We start from the raw sequence: 23,313 nt of genomic DNA on the forward strand, positions 1-23,313 counted from the left end.
AAAGTATAAGGAGCAACTGTATGGTTTTTTCTTTTCCTTTCATAGTTAATCAACCCAGTCCTCAGGCTAAGTCATAAGCATGCTGAATAAACATGCTTAGAATGTTCTGTAAGTGATCTATAAAACTGCTTCTCATTTGCTGCCGAGCTACTTTAATTTGCACAGAATGCTGCCCTGGTTGGATAGCAGAAAGAAGTTTCTGCTTGTATGTCATTTTATTTTTCCTTTATTATCCCAATTTTTACTTTGAATGTTAAATCTGGGAGTGATTGACTAAGCCCTCTTGTCAGAATTCAAGTTCTGGTTCTGTAGTAGTCAGAGTATCCTTTTGAGCTACAGTGTGATTCTATCCTGTCAGAATTCAAGTTCTGGTTCTGTAGTAGTCAGAGTATCCTTTTGAGCTACAGTGTGATTCTATCCTGAACTTTGACTATGTCACTGTCTTCTGAGTAGCCATGTTGCGGTTGCTCTTGTCGCCATTTACTGTTGGTCTTAATCCTTCCAAAAATACTCATGCCCTACCTGCTTATACTGATGCCACGCTTTAGTCATTGAACTTGGTATCCACTGAGGTATACCTGTATCATTCACATGTTTTCCTCAATGGCTTGGCAATTGTTTCACCTGAGAGTACATATTCAAGATCTTTCATGTTTGTATTCACTGTACTGCAAGCACTGCTGCTGTGTCTGCTATGCTGCTCCTAGGCTATTAAATATGTCTGCTTCATCAGATGTTATACTTCTCATTTATGCACTATGGCTTCCACCACATTGTTCCTATTGGATACATTCCATCACACTTAAGCATGACTCAAGGCGAAGCTATGGTGGTGAGGGCAGTCGCTGTTCTCAATGCCTCCATTAAATTCTGTGGTCACAAATAAACTGATTATAATCTGAGGCAAAAATAGAAGAAAGAAAACACCTGACACCTATCCCAGACACTGAGTTGGCTAGGGTCAGGCTCCTTCTCCCATCCCCTCCCATTCAACCCACCCCACCTTGTATATGTTAATTACTTCCATTGTATTGAATTCATAAAACTGCCTTATATTGAATCTGACCCTCAGTCCATCAAAGTCCGTATTGTTTACTTGAACTCTTCAGGCAGTCTCCAAGGTCCGTCTTTCATATCACCTCCTACCTAGTCCTTCTAACTGGAGATGTTGGTGATTGAACCTGGCACCTTTTTATGCCAAGCAGATGCTCTGCCACTGAGCCACAGCCCCTCCCACTAGTATTTTGAGGATAGTGTTAAAAACAGAAGTGCACTTGGGTGCAGTGTTGAACTGGGAAGGAAAATTTGTTCACAGAAGTGTACATCCGTGTCCCTTCTCTATTTAATAACTTCCACTATATATGTCCCTGTCTCATTCCATGCACCTCATGCTTCATAATTGTGGGCAGGGAACTTGCAAGTTTTACAAAATAGACTGTTGGTCCTGAGGAAGAGTATGAAGTGTTAATGGAAAGGTGATACTGAAGAAATGAACCCTGGGTGGAAACATTTTCACTAATGATTATTGCCTTTTAATCAAAAGTAGACTAGAAAAAATATCATTGCATTTTACAATGAATAATCCTAAAATAAATAATAGTCTTGCCTAAAAAATGACATTGCTGTATAATTTAAAGTAATCTAGAGTGACTAGGTTTACTAGATAACTGGGAAACTAGTCTGAAGACTTAATGTAGATTCGAAACGGGGTTTCAGATTTGTGGAACTCAATGCAGGGCAGTCGTCATGTGTCAATACCAGCATCATGAACTAGTCCTTATTGGGATTATTTTTAGATTGGACATGAATTCTTGAGTTTTAATCTGACTTGAAATAAAGCCATAACTAAAATATCCAACTTTCTTCATCCAGCTAAATACCTTCTAAAAATCTTCAGTTGCTTTTTGGGTAGGTAGGTAGATCACAAATGTATGTGCACAGGTGCAATTTGTATAGTTCAAAATGCAATATTTGGAGCTTTGCAGAATTTGGAATATTTTTGAGATAGGGTAGAAAACAGGACAAAAGAAAGGAAGTAGGAAAGGACAAGAGCCATGGATACCTTATTTTTTAAATGTATCTTCCAGCTGTAGGAGGCTTAAAAGTATTGGCTTGAGGGCTGAAAGAAAGTGTTCAAAAATATGCCATTCATATTCTAGAAACACAGGGATACTTTGTTTTTATTATGAAATGATTAGTTACAGCTAATTACAGAAGTAAAGTCCATATATTATTTGCATTTCTTTTTATTGTTCAATTGTTTGCATTTGGTTAGACAAATCTCACAGACCAAATTGCCAAGCCAGAAGAGACTGATAAAGTGGATTCCAAAGCAAAAAATGCAAAGAAGGCACTAACAACTTTTAAAGGACTTTTATTGCACATCAGGTAAATGATACACAATAATAACATCTGCTTTTAAGGCATTTGTCATAGTTTTAATAGCTGGGCACATCTTACATCTATATCATTTAAAACTTATCAGGACTGAAAGGGCTATATACTTAATTTCTAAGAATGACTTAACTGTTATCGGATTCTGAGCTCTAATAACAAATACAACAAACCAAGATCTGGATACAATCTATTATCACTTCCTGTCTTGGCCTTTTGGATAAAAAGGTAACTCCACCTGTCAACTGTTGGGAGCAAACCTCACAGAAGTTCCCTTTCCCAGCAAGCAGATAGGAGAACAGCTCATTCTTTTCACTCTGTTTATTATAAGATAGGAATGTGGTCACTGCCAAAGTAAAGTTATGTGATACCATTTAACCAAAAGCAAATACAGATTTAGCAGATTGTTCCACTTTAATTAGTAGATTAATTTGCATAGTTCAGGAAATGCCTGTAAAATAATCTTCTGCTTCAATGTGTCAAAGTGTGTCTGTGACAATGAAAACTGCTAGGTGATCAAGTTCAATGAAATGTGTCTAAAGCTTCCTAATAAGTGATATGTACTGAAAATGTTCAGTGTTTTTTAAACTCCCAAGAGTTTCATTGGAACTGTAAACTATTTTTATACAAAATGAATATTTAAAGACGCGTGTTTGCTTATGAAAGCTTATACTCAAAATAAACCTTCGATGATCTTAAAGGTGCCACTGGACTCAGACTTTGTTCTGCTGATAAAATATGTGTATTATGATTTTGGCTAGGATTTTTTTTTGTAACACGAACTCCTTTGCATATTAGGCCATACTACCTGATGTAACCAATCCTCCAAGAGCTTACAGGGCTCCTAGTACAGGGCCTACTGTAAGCTCCAGAAGGATTGGCTACATCAGGGGTGTGTGGCCTAATATGCAAAGGAGTTCCTGCTACAAAAAAAGCCTTTGTTTTGGGAAAGCTGAAAATCTTACTTCCACATTATTGAGTTAAACTACATTTTCAGATCTGTAACTATGAGCAGGTTTTACTGTGTACCTGAAGATTACATTTATAAGGCAGATCTATTTGATCATGAATCCCTAATTTACCTATGTGCATCACATTAAAGTGTAATTCAAGACTTCCTCTAGTGTGCGTGTGTAAATCTAAGTAAATTGCTCATGTAAAATAAATGAGAGGTTCATTGCAAGAGCCATAGATGCTGCTTGCTTCTATTTTGAAAAGTAAGGATTCTCCATTGTTCCATGTGGTCTTGGTGGTGAGTCATGTCATGCTGCTTGAACATATGATGTATGACATTTTCAAAATCTTAGGCTGTTGAAAGTCTTTTAGGATTGGACGGTAAGGAGCAAGGGATATTCTCACAATGAGCAAATGTTCTAGAATCTGAAGATTTCTTCTGTGTCATTTTATGCTTTTTCTAGCTTTGTTTAATTGGTGTACATGATGTAATATGGATACCCACTTGCCTAGATGAATGTGTGGGAAAAAACCTTTTCCCCGAGGGTTCACCATTTCAATATTTGAGGGTTCCTGACTGAAACACACTATAAATAAAAATTGGATCCTAGGTTTAATCTCAGTTATCAGCTGAAAGTGAGAGGAAGGGCTTATGAAAGATATTGCTGTTGTTTCAAATAGGTAGTGCTAGATTAAATATACCAGTGGTGCATCTTAGTATCAAGCACCTTCAAAATATACTTACCCATGGGATCCTGTAGAAATGCAAGACAAAAGACCTTGTAGAAGCAATTTTCTCTTTCTCCCTGCATGCCTGAAAAATCTTCTGATTATTAGAGTTGAGGAAGAAGCTTTTATGAATGAACACACCATGACATGGAGGGGAGAAGCTACTGTGGAGGAAGAAACTGAACGAAATTGCTGCTGCCTCTGACCTTCCCCTGGAAGTGTTCCTACTGACTAGTGTCAGAAACATACACACACACACACACACATATATATTGTGTGTGTGTGTGTATGTGTGTGTGTATATATATATATTTGTAAAAGTAGCATATTTTTCAATACATCTTGAGATTCTAGAATACAATATAAGTTTCTCGTAATCAGTGGGTGAAAGTACAAAATGCTGTAAAGTGAAACTCCCAATAAAGACTGTTATGTGTGTGTAAAGTGCAATCAGGTTGCAACTGATTTATGGCAACACCAGCAAGGGGTTTTAAAAGCAAGTGAGGTGGAGTATTGTTGTATCTGCTGTCCTAAAATGTTTTTGCAAACTTATCCTTGGATTAAGGATCCAACTTAAAGCCTGATGTAACTGATAGACTGCTATAAATGCAACTTTTATTTTTTGGAAATGCCTGGGAGTTTGCAAGACCGCAGTGTAAAAACATTTCCCTGTGTTTATTTTCCATTAGTCCAGCAGAAGAACTGTATTTTGGGTCCAGAGAAACAGGGGAAAAGAAATGCTTGATTGTTCTAACAAATGTGACTAAAAATACAGTGGCATTTAAGGTAAATAACACTGTTTAAATAACATTCTGTTTATGTTGTATTCAATGTGGCTAAAAATACTTCATTTCTTTATTCAGAATATGCACAAGGATGGGCTATAACTGCAAATTTGTTGATGTTTTACATCTCAGTCTTTACCACTTAGAGGCATTTTCTAGTAGTTTCTTCAATTGTAGAATTTTTTTTCATTAACTTATTCATTTCCCTCATTTTATAGTGCTGCCTGTAGAACTTTAGAAAAATATTACAATTAGCGATTATTTGGAAAGAACGGGCAAAAAGGCTCCTTTCACCCCTTGCATCATTGAATTTTGATAGTTCAGACCAGAAGAAAGGAGATACTTCTGAAGAAGCCCTGGATCACCTGTAGGGTGCACACTTCTAAAGAGGCTTTATGCACAACATGCCATTCCTTAAGATCCTGTGCTGATAGGTAGTTCTCTGAGTAGATTAATTCTTTGTGGCCTTGATTTCAACTGCTGAATTTTAGGCCTGTTCTGGGGCAAAGATCCCATGAGAAAGAATCAGGAATTCCAATCTCTCCAGCTAGTCTAATTGCCTCCCCATTGTTAGCCTTTCCTGAACTTTAAGTAGTGTGAACTGAACAGATTGCTCTGAAAGTTTTTTTTTTAAATGTAAGTTTTCCCTACAGGCTAAGATAACGATATTAAAAAAACGTATTCTGACCAAAAATCAAGGCAGACAAAAGAGACAAATTGGAAATGAAATGCAGAACTTAAAGCAAAAAGCATAGTTTCTAGCTAACTAAATTTATAGGGATTCTCTGGTTTTAACGTTTGCTGTGAATGGAACAGGCTTTCCAGAGGTCATAGTTGTAAGCTGATAGAGGCCTCCTTTCTAATCCTTATTTTAGGAGTTCCATAAAAAGAGTGTGTCTTCAACTAATCAAAGTATGGGGGTTATGCAAATGTTTCTAACTCAAAGTATTATTTCTCCATGATCATGGGGATTTTGCACTTAGTACTTTCAGTGTTGTGTGCAGAGGTATTAAACAGGTAGAAATTTCCCTGCAATGGGTCATCAAGCATAAATAAGTTCTCCGTTGTCTTTTCCTAGACAGATGTGTGCCAAATCCAGGAAGTTTATATAATCTATGATCATTGCATGTGAAAGTAAAGTTTTGGACACAACAGCAAAAGAAGTGTTCATCACACTGCAAGGTGCACATAAAAAGTAACTTCAATTAGAATTCATTACTATGAAATACGGTGATTAGCTATTCACATATAACTCTTCTGAAAAATCCTCTGTCAGTATGAAAGGCAATACAAGTTTCTGAGGACAAATGGGAAACAGCTATCCCCCTTTTTAACTGGATCTAGCTGATTGAGCCACTAGTTATAAATTCACTTGGAATGAAGGTCCTTCATTTCTGAGTGTCCTTAAAATATTGGGAGTCATGTCAGACATTCCAAGTGGTGTAGTGGGAAACAAGCCTTAATTCAATATGTTTCTGGTATAATGTTGGAAGTCAGACTACCAAGTATGTATTAACAAATTAAGTCATTGAATAGGCAACCTGAGAGCGTAATTATGATTGCCCTATATTTAGGTGAGAACAACTGCTCCTGACAAGTACCGAGTAAAGCCAAGTAACAGCAGCTGTGAACCAGGCACATCACTTGATATAATAGTGTCTCTTCATGGTGGTAAGTGAGAAAACAAGTTTGTAAACAAGATTTCTTTGGTGCAATAAACAGTTCTGTGCTATTCTTCCTCCACCTTAATCCCATGTACTTGTACTAGGAGGGAAGTCGGATTGAAGCCACCTTTACATCACTGCCTCTGAGGGCCTGTTGTGATCTCTCAGTCTTTTACTCTTTTCTGCAGAGTGGATTGGAGAAGGGAATATAGGCTTGCTCTGAGTCACATTCCATATAGAGTCCAGTTTCACAATCGATTATATGCTGCTTTCTTCATTATTGGCCTACTTGCTGATCTTTAACTTCCATTTTTTTTCAAATACCCAAGTGGGTGGCTTCTGGCTTCCAAATATCAGTGATGCTGATGGAAATTCTGTGTTTTTTAAGTTTTTCACTGTTTGGACGTGCAGCTGTGGCCAGGTCTATTGCTTGACAATATAATTTACAAAGATTTCAAATAACCTGCTTATAGATGCACCTAAAGGAGGTGTAATTTCAGTTTTTTTTCTGATCTTGCCAAGACTGTATGGAAATATGCACTTTTTGTGTTATGGAACCTCATTGCATGTTTTATGGTACAATAATATTTTCAAGTGCGTTGGGAGCTAGCCTCTTGTGTTCGGAACAAAAAGTGTTATTCCTTTGTGAGTAATCACACTTTATTCTTCATTCCTGCAACCCAGTGCAAGATCCTAAGTAGAAAGAAATTCAGTCTCTTCTTTGAGTCATCAGTAGAAGTCATAGCCTTCTTATGATCTGTTAACTGGACAAAGTATCGGTTGTCAAGCTATTAAATGTACTCCATCTCTAAACTGTTCTCCCATCCTTCTTCATTTTTGCAAGTTAGCAGCTATTGCACCTCCTCTAGCAAGCTAGCAGTTTGTATCGCTTGTTAACTTTCCAAAATTTTCACATAGTTTATTAAATTTCACTACTGGTTAAATCGAATGAGGTGAGATTGATATATTACCAATAACTTTTGGACAGGCTGTACAGCTTCCCTGCAAGACCGCTTTTTGATTATGGCAGCAGAAATGGATCAGTGCTCTGGAACAGGAACTCAAGAGTTGGCTCAGTTTTGGAAGGAAGTTCCAAGAAACAAAGTGATGGAGCACAGGTAAGAATTTCCTGTTGACCTAGAGGATACCTTCAGATGACAGTGTAGCTTAAAATGTGGTCACACATGTGAATGCGTTCCGTATGTATTTTAGGAAGTGGTCAAATGTTGATTTGTTTCAGGAAGATGGAAATTTAGTGTGTACTTCAGCACTTCAGAATGGCACAGATAAAAACAATTAAAATGTAACTGGTGATTAGTATACATATTATGAGGTTCTAGTCAACTATTAGATAAACAAGCACTTGGGAAATTTTGCTGTTTAGACAGTTTCCAGTATGCACATAACTGATCCTCTCTGTCATGAGGCTATGGATTACTATTAAACAGAAAAGGAATTGCACAGAAAGGGCAACAGATGCTCCTCCTCACCACCTTGTTTCTTTGGGATGAAGCCTGTTGCATATTCTGTATTTGCCTGCAGATTCTGTAGTACTCTTTCCCCACTCTGCTATATACCCTGTTGGCTCCTTTTCATACACTGCAGGCTCTTCCTCCTAACTATGTTGGTTTGATTTTATCTCCTCCCCTAGCCAGCCCTTACCCAAGTAGCCAGTGTTAATGGTCCCTAGCCTGATATTGCCCACATTCTCTGCAGATCACCTTGCTGTTGTGCTAGTTGATTCCTCAGCAGCTTGTTATACAACCTGTGCAGATGTCCTGTGGTTCAAGAACTATTGCAGTAGATGGTACTCTTCTGTCTGCTCAGCCTGCAGAAGGGGGTGGGGAGAAGCAAAAATAAAGATTTCATCATTGAATATGTTGACTAGAAGAGAACCATGCAGTGGAAGAGGCTCAGAATAAGACAAATACTTGTACAGGCTCCCATAAGTGTACTAAGTATTACTGTTGTATCATTTTTATGTTTCAGATTAAGATGTCATGTTATAGAAAGCAACAAGCCTTCGACTTTAACAATAAATGAGAATGCCTTTAATGTTCCTGCAAAAACAAATGAAGATCTACACCTACAGGTAATTTTTGCACATATTGACTTATAGCTTGCATCTGGCATCAAAGGGTTTGCAGCCAATTGTAGCTTTTCAGGATCTCACTTTACTTCCTTCAGCAGTCAGTCCTAAGGTCAAGGCACCCTTCCGGAGAAGCATTCTGTTTCCTTCCCTAGCTAGCCCTTACCCAGCTAGTCAATATTGATGGTTCCTGGTGTGGTATTGCCCACATTCTATGCAGATCATCTTCTGTTGTGCTGGGTGCAACAAGCTGCCATAGGAAGACATTTCACAGAAGTATTTCATTTATATAATTGAAGCTGGGGAAGGAAAATTCTCCTGCAAGTGGGTCTAAATAAATCAAGTGCATATATTCAGCTAACATGCCACCTTTGTATCTGTCTACTGTAAACAAAAAGATGTAGAAAAGATGTAATGTAGGCTTTGTGGTGCAGGCTCTACTAAGGTTTCAATTCACTCTATTGCTGTGTTACTGCTAGTGCCTAAGAATTATTGTGGCCTTCTCATGTTAGTTTGGGGTATACAGAATATATTGTGTTGAAACTGACTGGCAAATTGCATTAGCATCACAGTTTTTTGGGGAGGGGGGAATAGCTGGGTCTGAGTGAGATAGTAGAATGATAGCACCTAACGGCAAATGGAAAGGGGGGGGAACAGATTCATAAGACTATATTAATCTGTGTACTTTCCTTTTTTTCCCCCCAGCTAAGACAAGTATTGCACAGTAATAAAAGACTTCAAGAACAGATGGATCGCTGTGTCTGGCTTCAGCAATTGACTATGGTGTTAGTGTTGCTTCTAGTTGCCAATGCTGCCTTTTGTTTCTACATGTTATGCACTCAGGGAAGGTAAATAGCAATGCCCTGTACAATAAATGCTGCCTATATAATTCAATGTGAGAGGAACTGATAGTGGTTGGATGAACTGTGAAACTGCCCAAAACGAGATCTGTATGGGCTTCCTTGGAAGCTGAAAATCACGAGACTGAGCCATGCTGTTCAACACAAATAGACCTTAATGGTTCAAGAGGAAGGGGAAAAATAAGATATTAAAGTAGTCAGTTTCACTGGACACTGTAAGAATTTAGATCTAAAGACATTTTATAACTTAACAGGTTTATTTCTGTCATGCAAATTACATAACATGTATCAAAACTTAATTATATACAAAAAATGTAACATTTCTCTTCACATGCATGTGAAATGAGAATTACTTATATTTGTATATAAAGTGTATGGGTGTACATAATATGCAGTGATGCAGTTCAGAATGGAAGAACGGTGTGTGAGGGGGTCTTGTTCATATTTTCCAGAATTATTATAGCTATCTTATGCCAAATTATTTTCAGCCAATGTTAATCTTACAGCCATAGTTCCCCTGAAATGCTTGCCACAGTTCCAAAGATACCCGATTAAAAGCTTATACTAGTCAGACTAGTGTTGCACCATGAATCAATCGGTAGGATTACAACTCTGCTTTGTCAGAAATAGAGGCTTTGGGGCCTCAATATTCAACTTCATGGGGTGGGAGGAACAGTGATGAAGTGCTATTGGTTGTGTTGGGCTTGTCACATTGGTCTGCAAGGATTCTGTGGTTTGATATGGGTTTTGCTGGGCTTGTTGCTTCTCTTTGTATTCGGAGGCTTTTGGCCTGTAGTTGCTCATATGTTTTGTTATTCGTTTCTTTGATTTTCCCTCCTTAAACAATGGAGACAAATAGGATGGCTGAGGGCAACTTGTTCAGGGAAACCTGGATCTTTAGTGTTAACAGGCAGCATTAGGTCTCCTGCAACTTTTGTGTCAGGTGGTTAAAAAAACAGCCACTTCCACCTGAAGTCCACCATACAGGATAATGGAACCAGAATAATTTCTTTCTGAAGGGCCACATGTAATGGATAACAGTCTCATAACTCTTGGGCAGCAAATAGTGTCATAAATTGTTGTTTAGTTAAGCTTCAGATATTGGGCTGAATCTTACATGTTGGTAATGCTAAAGGTAGAGCTTTCCTACAGCACAACGATCCTTCTGCCAGCTTAAGAGGCTAGTATAAATATATTTTTGGACCTTTGCTCTAAGTAATGTGATATGAAAGAGAGAGCTGCAGGGACATTAAAGGCACTGTGAAAATAGTAGACATCACTTAAAAGAATTTCAGTGGTGGTCTAAAAGATACAGAAATTTGCCTGAGAAATGCAGAAATGCGAATAAACATTACTTTAACTATGGTCATGTCATTTGAAAATTTAAAAACTGTAAAATTGCTGCAGTGGTCTTTGACAACATTAAACCTTTTTAATTTGGTTGAGTTCAGGCAATGTATTAAATAAGTCATATCTGGAAATGCAATTCTGAGATCAGTTCGGAGTGCTCATTTCCCCTGAAGAATAACTGGAGTCATGATTTGCCCTCTGTACTACATTTGCAGTTCTGCTTCCAGTTAGAAGATCCTTTGCAAAAACAGTATCATTCCCAGTTTTTCCATTTCTCCACAAAGTGCCTCAACTGGATAGGACTATTCACTCTTCTGGGCTGTTGTCTCAGGTTTGTAAAAACTGATTAGTAGTTATTGATGTAAAGTTAAGCTGCAGTTCAGCACAGTAAAGCATATTGATATCATTACTGTTAAGTGTGCTTAATTGTATTGAATTGTGGCCTTAATGTGAAAAAGTTTTACTATATTCACTGCAGAATGAATATTCATTGCTGAGATTTAAACTGTATTTAAAATGGCCAAGAATAGTCTTAAGAACAAAACAAATATGTGGGTGAGAAAAAATGAATGCTTCTCCCCACCCCGCTTAATTCCTGATTATTATTCCAGGAATATTTTCTCAGCCAAGATTGGTCTGTATCAAGCTGGTGGGAAAAGGAATAACAGGTCTGAATATGAGAGAGAAAAACTGAGGGAGGCAAGCTCTGCACTAGTCACCTGGTTGCTTTTGCAGTGGGCCTTGTTACCCTCACTTTATGCTATTTGGAAAGGTTTGGATTTAAATGAACAGATCTGCTGTCATCACATCAGTTTGCAGCCATGATCGAGGATTATAATATTACACATTATAGACTTCTATAATGCAGGATGATCTCAGTGCAGTGCAACTGAGACTTCATGTAGGCATGATATATCTTTGTATTATTCTTGTTATGCTCATAGGGCTGTACTGATTTAGACTGAAGTCATAAGTTGTTGCAAGATTCTCAGCTATTTTGGATGGGTTCTCTTCTGTCCATTAAAAAGAGAAGCCAGTTCATGGTCTCATCAGATTTGAGATCTGAAAAGCCAATTGAAATTTTTTACAGTCTGTGTTAACATGTTAAAACTGAATAATGTTTCATTCCAGTCTCAAAATTGGACCTGTTTTTAAAAATGGTTATCACTTAATCTGAAGACTGACTTGCACTTTATTGAACACTTTCAAAAATATATTCCTAGTATCTATGCCAATAAATAGACTCAGTGTTCTGGTGCTTGAATATTTTCAGTATTTTATTACTGTATTCATATTTTCTATGTGTATTTGAGCAGATAATGTTTTCTATTTTAATATGTTATAGAAGAATAACTGCAATTTATGAAATAAAAAACTTGTAGTCACAAACTGAATTGTGTATTTTTTTTCCCTCAAGACTGTTACTTTCTTCTTGGAGAGAAAGTTTAGTTGAAGCATGTAATTTAGAATGGACAATTCAACTTCCTTATCTTCCTGTTGGTGAGTTATGTGTAGGTAAATTCAACTAACTCCAGTGAAATGAGTAACTACTAGAGTGTAGCAGCACACAGCCTTAGTGTATTGTTGCACCAATGACTAGATGTTGTCTGAATTTCTTGTCTGAATATATCTGAAAAAATACTTAATGGTGCTCGAGGGGTATATTTGGCTGATATTTGGAATTCTTGGAAATACTGGATATCAAGTATTAATTCTGAAAATATTTGGGAATATCCAAAAATATTCAGGTATGGCATTTTCTTCAATTTAATAAGGTTACAGGCAGGAGGCAGCTGTCCAGGCAATAGGAACACGTTAGGGGGAGCACTTCTGTGCCAAAATGGTTGCTCTTGCCTTTCTCATGAAGGACCCCCAACAAATATCACTGGTACAAGAAATGTTAGGAAAGTAGAGTATATTAATTTTTTAAAAAAAAAATAGATCGCACACAAGTACCTAAAACGAAACTCATGCGTGTTGTATTGCTGTTTTTCTTCTGCATGGGTTGGGAGGAACAGTGATGAAGTGCTGTTGGTTGTGTTGGACTTGTCACATTGGTTTGTGGCCCTGCAAGGATTCTCTGGTTTGATATTGGTTTTACTGGGTCTGTTGCTTCTGTTTACATTTCGAGGCTTTTGGCCTGTGGTTATTCATATGTTTTGTTATTGGTTTCCTTGATTTTCCCTCCTTAAGAAACAATGGAGACAAATAGGATGGCTGAGAGCACCTTGTTCAGGGAGAGCTGGATCTTTAGTGTTGGCAGACAGCATTAGGTCTCCTGCAACTTTTGTGTCAAGTGTTTGAAAAATCTGCCACTCCCACCTGAAGTCCCTCATACAGGATAATGGAACTGGAATAATTTCTGGAATCCCCCAAAATAAACCAAACTGGAAATGGCATTGGGGGACCAGAATACCCCCAAGTTACTAGTATTTTGGCCCTCCCAAAGTCCAGATCCACAAAATTTTAATGGAAACCACAACCTTTGACAGTGTGTCAGTTTTGTGAGAATCGGTTGCGGATCAACATGCTCATCGGGTCACTCATCAGGGTTAAAAGCCCAAAATATGCATTGTCTGTCATAGCTGTTCTCATGACAGTACCTTCATGGTTTTAGGATGATGTAGTGCAGTAATAAGCTTATTGGTATTACTTTATTAAATTTAGATCCTGCCTTTCAATCCCTAGAGCTGGGAGCCAGTGAGCTGTAGTAGTTCAGAGTGCTGGGCTATGATTTGGGAAGACCCAGGTTCAGATTCCCACTCTGCCATGAAAGCTCTCTTGGTGACCTTGAACTAGTGACATACTCAGCCTAACTTACCTCACAGCATTGTTGTGAGGCTAAAATGGGCCAGAATTATTTAAGTTGCTTTTGGTCACCACTGGGGAGAAAGATGGGGTGTGAAGTAATGGTATGGCATGCATAGGTTTGCAAATGGTCTTCCATCCAGGCATTTACCCGATTCAAACCCGCTTAATTCCAGCAACGTTTCATTATGGGCCTTCAGGATAGGCCTTCCTATAAATATATTCACATACTCTCTTAGAAGTTTTGTGGCCAAGGCCATAAGGCCAAGCATCCATCTATGTACAGTAAGTGGTGGTGGTGAGGTCCCAGTACAGCAAGGGATATGGTCACACCAGCTCTGCTGCTTGGTACAAATTGTTGCTAGAGAAATTAAATAAGAATATAAGCAAAATTTTCTTACCAAGCCTAAACTTTTTTTCACTGCTTAAAAGCATAAAATGTAGTTTATAGTTTAGCATATAAAATGTTAAATGTTCACAATTAAACAGTGCATCTACAGAAGTTGTAGTTGTTCCCTTCAGAGAAAGGTGGCGCTACAGACCTAGCCCCACCCACTACAGCATCTAAGGAATGTATAGTCTGCACTGACCTTGCAATGATCTTAGTCATGTGAAGTTGTCATAGTTACTGAAGTCAGTGGAGAACTTGGCATGTGAACAGTTTTACAGGGACCATCGTTGTGGATACCTTTTGATGTCTGCCTTTGCCAGGCCAACAAGGATGTACATGAAGATTTACCTCTTCTACTGTGGGAACTGTAATGTCTACTACATAAAGGAGAGGGGGGAAACAATGAACACGAGAATTAAAATAAATAATATTTTTATATGCTGATTTTATTTAGATATTTTAGCCACTTTTCTTCCCAAATGGTTTACAGTGGTGTTCTCCCTTCCATTATTTTATTCTCACAACAATTATCTTCCCATGGCAGACTGAGAACTTGAACCTGGATCTCCCAGATCCTGGTTTGATGCTCCACACTACACACTAGGGATGTGCACTCAGCATTTCCAAGCCAAATTAATATGCAAATCATGCCTTTTGAGGGTGATTCAAGCATTAGTTAAAATGAATCTGATTCTGTGATCTGATCTTGCTGATAAGAGAATCCTGAATTAATTCTTACTGGTACCCCTTGAATTACACACATTTGGCCTGTGTTGTGTGAGCTGCACTGGCTTCTGGTAGAGTATGATCAGATTCCAGGTGTTAGTTTTGACCTTTAAGGCCCTGAGTGGTCAGGGACCTACATACTTTCAGGACCACCTTGAAAATAAGAACTTAATGGTGGTCCCTAGCCTGAGAGAGATCCAGCTGTCCTCACCAACATCAGGGCTTTCAGCCCTAGCCCCTACCTGGTGCAACTCTGCTAGGTGATATCAATGCCTTGCAGGCTCTACTTCCTTTCCACAGGGCATATAAGGCAGAGATGTTCAACCAGGCATTTGGTTGATGCAGTGATGATACAGTGTGGCACACTCACATCCACCCCACCACATTATCTGTAAACCTCCTCCAGGAGGCACTGAAGAAATTATGTTCATGATGATGAACCACCACCATTATTCCCTTTGGGACCATTATAGTAAATGACAAATTCTAGGGTGCATTCAGTGTACTGGGGGGGAAGGGAGGTAAAGGCATCAAATTTGCAGCATAGCTGCTGGAGCCCCTCCCCAAAAGAACCCCAAAGTTTCAAAAAGTTTGGACTGGAGGGTCCAATTCTATGGGTATCCTAAGAGGGTGACCCAACCCTCTATTTCCAGTTGAGGGCGTAAGGCAGGCATACAAGTCCAGCAGATTCTCCCAGAGAGACTGTAGTAGAATGTGAGGTGTGGGAAAAAGAAATTAGAAAAGATATTGAAGAGCTAAGAGAAGATATAGAGGATCTCAGAAATGAGACTGTGGTGACATCGAAAAAAGTGCAAGAGGTGGAAGGGAGAGTGAAAGTACATGATTCCACCTTGTTAAAAATAAAAGAAAAAGTGGCAATTCATGACTGCAAATTGATGGAGACTCTGAAAGGAGTACCTGTGGATGAAGAAACTGATTTGAAAGAATATAAAATAAAAATGCAGAATTTTTGGAGGAAGATCTTGAAGGGACTAGAAACATGTATGACTATATGTATAGAGTGAACTCACTATATGCCAAAAAAAATAATCTACCAAGAGATGTGGTTATAAGATATATGACAAAAGAAATGGTGGGGGAAATTCATTTCTCTCACCATTATATAAGAAATAATTTGCTAAATACATGGATGAAATATAAGAAATATGGAGATGAGAGAAAACCGTTATGGATAGTGCCAGCAGAAGTAATAAAAATAACAGCTGGGACGGGTGAAGAAAAGTGGTTGTCATATAATCAACTATTAAAAATACAAAGTGGCAAAATAGAATTGAAAACTGCTGAAGAGCTGAATAATAAATATGATTGGTTCCAAATGCACAAATAAATAATGATATTAAAACGGAAGAAGAAATAAGAAAAGAGCAAACAGAAATGGAAAAAGTTCTGCTTGGAGACACTGAAAAATTAATTTCAAAACTATATAAATTACTTTTAAAATGGTCTACGGAAGATGAAGTAGTAAAATCTCAAATGATTAAGTGGGCAATTAATGTAAATAAACACAGATGGAAACTTGGGAATATTTGTGGAAGAACTCTATGAAGCTTTCGACGTGTCATAGTATTAAAGAGAACTGTTTTAAAATGATGTATAGATGGTATATGACTCCTAAAAAGTTGGCAAAGATGAACAATAAGATGCCAGACAGAGGTAGGAAATGTAAAAAACATGAAGGTTTTTTCTACCATATGTGGTGGACTTGTGAAAGAGCAAAAAAGTATTGGCAGATGATTCAACAAGAAATTTCTAGGATCTTGGGATATGAATTTAAGAAAATTGCAGAGACTTCTGTTGGGATTACAAATGGAAAAATTTCCAAAAGAAGATAGAACTGTAATTTGGTACTTGCTTTCAGCTGCTAGGACATTATATGCGCAGTTGTGGAAGCAAGAAAAAATACCAGAGAAATGGGATTGGATTGTAAAAGTTATGACATGGAGTGAAATGGACAAATTAACAAGAATTTTAAGAGACTATGACTTAGAAGTTCAGAAGATGCGTAGAAAAAGAGTGGAAAATAAAAGGAAATTGGGCAGTTTTTGATAATGATTAAGTCTTAGAAGGAAGAAGAATGAATTTTTTTATTATTAGTTAAGGGTACTTTTTAATATTAGTATTATAAGTAAATAACACCAGCGGGGGTCAAGTAACGGGGGAGGGGGGGTTAGAAAGTAATATATTGGATAGATAAAAAGTTATTAATGATGCAGGAATAAGATATTGTTACCATATGTTACTAAATAAAAAATTGTTTTAATTGAAAGTGAGGGGTGGGAGAGGGGGCATGTTTGCTAGGGTAGCTACAGAAGAAGAAGAAAAAATACAGATTTATACCCTGCCCTTTTCTCTGAATCAGAGACTCCGAGCGGTTTACAATCTCCTTTATCTTCTCCCCCCACAACAGACACCCTGTGAAGTGGCTGGGGCTGAGAGGGCTCTCACAGCAGCTTCCCTTTCAAGGACACCTTTGCCAGAGCTATGGCTAACCCAAGGCCATTCCAGCAGGTGCAAGTGGAGGAGTGGGGAATCAAACCCGGTTCTCCCAGATTAAGAGTCTTTAGATTAGATTAGATAATTTTATTTGTATCCCGCCCTCCCCGCCGAAGCAGGCTCAGGGCGGCTAACAATATCATACAAATTTCAATTATACAAAGAAAGCAAAAGACACAAAATTACATTTAAGCATTAAAATTCTGATTAAGTTTAAAAATTAGTTAATTAAGTTAATAAAAATGCTAATACTGTTCTTTTAGGATGGCGGTTATCATTAGCAATTTCTTTCTTCGTCAGCGAAAGCCAGTCGGAAGAGGAAGGTCTTCCACGCATTTAACCACTACACCAAACTGTCGTTCCTGTGTACCCAAACCCAACAGGACTTAAGGTCAGATCTGAGAAGCTATGAAGGAAGGGGTGGCATTTCTGCATGGGCAGCAGAACCAGTGCAATGTACTAGTGCTTAGCAGCAGAACCCAGTGCTAACCTACTGGTGCCCAGCACCAGAACCCACTGTCATTGCGGAAAATGCCAGGCCAGCTCAATAGGATTAATGCCCAGCATAGAATCCAAGTATGGGAGAGGGGTGTTGCAGGTCAGCAAAACCAGTGCAGTAGTGACTGCCAGCAACAGAACCCAGTGCCAACTTACTAATGCCCAGCAGCAGAACCCAGTTCCAATGAACATATGAAGCTGCCTTATACTGAATCAGACCTTTGGTCCATCAAAGTCAGTATTGTCTTCTCAGACTGGCAGCGGCTCTCCAGGGTCTCCATTGTAGCAAAAGGCAACTCAACTTTACTGGGCTTCTCTGTATTGGGCTGGCCTTGGTGCTTGCCCACCATGCACTTTTGAGTTTCTACCGGACTTCTACTGCCCTTATTCCTGCCAAATTAAATTTCAAATCAAGCTGGGATTTGCTGGTGGGACATTGGTTATTTCTGCTGCTGCCACATTGGCACTGGGTTCTACTGTTCGGAGCTGGAAAAATCAGGATTCCCAAATTTCACCCAAATTCCAATATAATGCCAATATTGGAATTCAGGTTTTCAAGACAATACCAAATTTTTAAGGGTCCAAACACCCCCAAATCTGAGAAATACCAGGGTTTCTTTTCTTGCGCATCCCTGCACCACACTGGCTCTCAAAATGCTCATAAGAAACATTCAATTTAGAAATAGCTTCTTCTCTCCCTAACACCAACTCCCCTTTCCAAAAATTACTTCCAAGCTTTGACAGCTTGAAGCGAGTTGAACACCTGTTCTTCAAGCCCTGGGGAAAAAGTAAGAAATTGCTAGTGTCATTTCAACAAATACAGATGGCAGCTCACAAAGAAAGCACAAACAGAATGCCAAGATTTTCATTCATTCTTGCTAGCATGCCATGATTGACAAATTGCTCACAGGAGAAACAAATCCACCATAAATGGAATCTATTTTGTAAAAACTTACCTGAACAAGCATAGTGACAAGACTCCAGCTGAGAAGCATGGAAAGAGAGGCTTGGAAGCAGAAGGAACACTGCTTTGTCTATCCCAATGGAAATGCTAAATTACCTGATTGTTTCAGGATAAGGTGGTTGGTAGGAGGAGTAATGAAGTTGTAAGGGGAAAAAAACAACCTTGAGTAATTGTCATCTCCTCCTCTCATATGTTTCATATTCAAGGTCCTATGACAGATACTTCCTCAAATTATAATGATGAGCATTAAGAGAGGAAAAACAAGCTTGTCAACCTAGATTCTGAGAAGCTGCTGCCTCAAAGCATGCCTTGGGAATACAGACAGAAAAGTTGTACAAAGATGTTGCAGTTTTATGTGGTAGGAAACTGAGTGGTGGCATCCACTCCTATCATGGAAGGCAACAACTGAGACTTGTTCAGGCACGATAAAATCTACTACTACTAGCAAGGTGTAACAAAAGCACTCAGAAAGATATGAGGAGTTAGCAATCAAAAGGTTCCCAAGTTTTTGCAAGGAGGAAAGTCCTATTATCCTTCATATCCTTGTTTTACCTCCTACCTAGACTAGCTGGATGTTGTGTGGGTTTCTCTTTAACAAGCTTATATTTTTGTAAAGTTCATAACCCCTAAGACAGTTTAGCAATTGAAAATCAAAAATGGCACCCAGCATAGCTTCTCTTCTGAATTTTACAATTCTTGGAACATGGTATATGATTTATACTTGCATTTTATTTTATTACATTTATCTCCTGACATTTTTGGAACTCAGGCTGACATACATAAGTTCTTAGATGTTCTGCCATCCAGGCATTGACCATTTCTGGGGCTGCTGTTTTGTGCCTTCAGGCCATAAACTGAGGGCATACAGACATTCACAGAACCAAAGATATAGTGGCTTTGAACCTATCAAGCACAGGCAAAGCAATACAGTCCTCATAGAAGCAAATGTTCCTGCCTTGCCCTCTTGCTCCACCACCAGAACTTCCCCTCCCGGGGTTGGTGGAACAGCACTGAGGTAAAGATTTGCAATGCTGGGGGGGGATCTATGAAAATCATCACTTTTTGCTGGTGGAACAAGATGTACAACATACATACAACATGCTGTACAGTAATCACTGAAAGAAAGTTTATAAATACCAGCCCCTTCCCTTTGACTCTTATGCTAATGCAGAAAAATCTATGGTCAATACCTCAATAAAATGTCTTACATTCAATGGAAGAGTGTCCCATATTTGGAGAAAGTGGATTATATTTCAAGTACCTTTACAGCTTAATCATCTAAATATATTCTAGAAGGAGTGTGGGAGCAACAGCAGATTCAGTATCAACCATACCTGTTGGCAGTAGGGTATTTTTAAACAATCTTCATTGCATTGGTAGCAGATAGTGATACAGCTCGCCACTTCAATCCAGACATGAACTTCCAGAGTTCGTGAGCTGAGATCTTTAAGAGCTCTTGTGTACACAAACAACCAGTTATCACCCCACCCCTTAATTGTCCAGTACTATTTGCTTCAATGACTACATTAGTTGTTATGCTGAAATCTGCCACAGTGCAATATCAAGCAATGACTCACGTTTATGAATACAGACATTACAAATAACACCGCCTCTATAACTCACCTCAGACCTTATTACTTTTTAATGAAGACAATTCAGATTCTTAGCTTAAAATTGCTTTTTAAGGCAGAAAAAGTACATTCTATGGACGGAAGTCCTTCCATCCATAGAAACACTGTGCATGTCAACCCTAAAAAACTGTGTGTCAACCCGAGAGAGCAAGAGAGAGATCAAGGCAAAAAACAAAATCCAAATCTTTGCTCCAGCTCCATCTTGAATATAGCAAGGGGGGATATACACTTCTACTTGTTGTTCCTCTCCCCACCCCACAATATCGTAAACTGGAGACAATGTAGAGAAGTGGTTAGAGCACATTTCTTACATTTCTTCTTACTGAGCGTGAAGATTTGGAACCTTTTGCTTTATTAAAAAAAAGATGACTACGGTGAGAAGAGGAGTAGGTTTTTATACCCCAATTTTCTCTACCCTAAAGAGTCTCAAAGTGACTTATAATCACCTTCCCTTCCTTTCCCCACAACAGTCACCTTGTGAGGTAGGTGGGTGTGACGGAAAGCTAGGGGTTAACCAGAAACTGAAGACGCACAGGGCCTGCGTCAGGTGACCTGAGGGTGGGGGCAAAGTGCTCGGAGCTCTCAGGGAGGGAAAGTGGTTGAGTGACAGAAACTGCTGAGGCAGTCATTCAGTCAGTTGGTGTCTGACAGAGTTGGTGCCTGTCAGAAGTCTGTCAGAGTTGGAGCCTGAAAGAGACTGAGTGGGTCAGTTCGTGCCTGACCAAGGCTGAGAGGGCAGCTGATTCTGTGAAGGAGCTTGAGACAGTGGCGGGAAAGTCTTCCAGAGACTACAAGCTCAACAAAACCAGCCAAGAGGGCTGTGTGTGTGAGGAACAAGTGTGAGTCAGTCAAGACCTGGACAGTCACAGACACCTATATACATCTAGAAACTAGAACTAGAAAGGTGGTTAAGGGAGCAGATGTGGGTCTAAGAAGTCTGAAGGGCTGGTAGTGGTGGCTCCAGTCGACTAGTGAGACCTGGGCACATCATACCCAAGAGGCCAGCCTTTGCTAGAGGTGGAGAGAGCAAGATATAGGGAAACTGTGAACTGAAACTGAGAGACTTAAAGCAAGAAAAAGTTTGTGTAAAGCCTGAAACAACTGAACAACGTGTTAGCCTGTGTAAATATCTCCCATATCCCCAAGTTAAAGACTTTGTGTTATAATAAATCTGTGGTTTGAGTTAAAGTTCTCGAGAGCCTATATTTTTGGGGAAAACAAATAAAGCTGCTGTGGTCCCCTATGAAGTGAATTATATTTTCATCAGATAATAAAGTAAAATACCCCGAAGAGACTAAGAGAAAGAGATCCAGTGAAGCCGTGAGGCGGGCGCTGCTATAGTGGGGATGAGAGTTCTGAGAGAACCATGACTAGCCCAAGTTCATCCAGCAAGCTTCATGTGGAGGAGTGCAGAATTGAACCTGGTTCTCCAGACTAGAGTCTGCCATTCTTAACCAATTCATCATGCTGGAGACATTATACCAGTTTATAAAATTAAACTAGGGCTGGAGAAAATGGATATAGAGGGGTGTCTCTGCCCCCTAATATTGGAATTTGCATGCACCCAATGAAGTTGGTGTACAGTAGATTCAGGGTGCACAAAAGTAAGTCCTTCACTCAAGAAGTAATTAAATTGTGAATATTGCTTACAATAGGTGCAGTAATGACCACTAACACAGATGACTTTGAAAGGTATTAGATTCATGGAGGATAGATCCATCAGTGGTTGCTAGCCACAGTGAGTAAAGAGAACATCCCTATTCAGAGGGAGTAAACCCTCTCATGGATTGCTGCCTTGACGCAGCAAGAGGGCTTGCGCGGTTCAGTGAGGCTGTGGGCTATGCCATACAGGGCCACCCAAGATGGACAGGCCACAGCTGAGAACCCAGACAAAATGTGATCCACTGGAGAAAGAAATGGCAACCCACTCCAGTATCCTTGCCAAGAAAACCCTATGAACAGTAACAAAAGGCTAAAAGATATGGTGCTGGAATGAGCCCCTCAGGTCAGAAGGTGCTTGATCAGTTCCGCAGGGCCTGCAAGACCACCCTTTTTAAATTAGCTTATGAATAACTGAATTATACTCATAACGAAGAAAATCCGCCATCAGCATCAACTAGAAGAGCGTCAAGGATAGCGTTATAATATGTTTTAGTTAATTGTTTTAATCAGGTTTTTAAGGTCAATTAATGTTTAATGTTTCTAATGTAGCTGTTTTATTGTTGGTGCACCATTGGTCACCGTATTGTTAGCCGCCCTGAGCCTGCTTCGGCAGGGGAGGGCGGGGTACAAATAAAAATTTATTATTATTATTATTATTATATGCTACTGGGGAAGAGCGGCGGGCAAGTCCAGGTAACCACAGAAAGAGTGAAGTGGCTGGGCCAAAGCCGAAAGGATGCTCAGCTGTGGATGTGTCTGATGGTGAAAGAACTCTCCAATGCTGCAAAGAACAATACTGCATTGGAATGTAGAATGTAAGATCTATGAATCAAGGTAAGCTGGCTGTAGTCAAACAAGAGATGGCAAGACTGATCATCAACATCTTGGGAATCAGCAAACTAAAATGGACGGGAATGGGTGAATTCAGCTCCGAGGATCACTACATCTATTATTGTGGGCAAGAGTCCCGTAGAAGAAATGGTGTGGCCTTTATAGTTAACAAGAGAGTGAGGAAGGCAGTAATGGGATACAATCTCAAAAATGACAAAATGATCTCGGTCCGTATCCAAGGCAAACCATTCAATATCACAGTAATCAAAGTCTATGCCCAACCACTGATATAGAAGAGGCTGAAGTGGACCAGCTCTGTGAAGATCTACAACACCTTCTAGAATTAACACCAAAAAAAAGGTCCTCCTCATCATAGGAGACTGGAATGCCAACGTGGGAAGTCAAAAGGTAACCGGAACAACTGACAAGTTTGGCCTTGGAGAACAAAATTAAACCAGGCAAA

The 23,313-nt window shown here is 39.1% G+C and overlaps 1 protein-coding gene across 1 annotated transcript in view; it reads left to right on the forward strand.

Annotated features, from left to right (window-relative positions):
- Positions 1-12,214, forward strand: part of MOSPD2 (motile sperm domain containing 2) — a 39,678-nt gene extending 27,464 nt beyond the window's left edge. Inside the window, exons 10-15 of the mRNA XM_060233998.1 lie at positions 2,276-2,388; positions 4,767-4,863; positions 6,437-6,533; positions 7,515-7,644; positions 8,516-8,618; positions 9,321-12,214. Coding sequence (XP_060089981.1) covers positions 2,276-2,388; positions 4,767-4,863; positions 6,437-6,533; positions 7,515-7,644; positions 8,516-8,618; positions 9,321-9,467 — 687 coding nt within the window. The 3' untranslated portion in view covers positions 9,468-12,214. The remainder of the gene's footprint in view (positions 1-2,275; positions 2,389-4,766; positions 4,864-6,436; positions 6,534-7,514; positions 7,645-8,515; positions 8,619-9,320) is intronic.
- The last annotated feature ends 11,099 nt before the right edge of the window (positions 12,215-23,313 follow it).

The sequence above is a fragment of the Heteronotia binoei genome, chromosome 3 (genome assembly GCF_032191835.1).
Source record: "Heteronotia binoei isolate CCM8104 ecotype False Entrance Well chromosome 3, APGP_CSIRO_Hbin_v1, whole genome shotgun sequence".
NCBI lineage: Eukaryota > Metazoa > Chordata > Lepidosauria > Squamata > Gekkonidae > Heteronotia > Heteronotia binoei.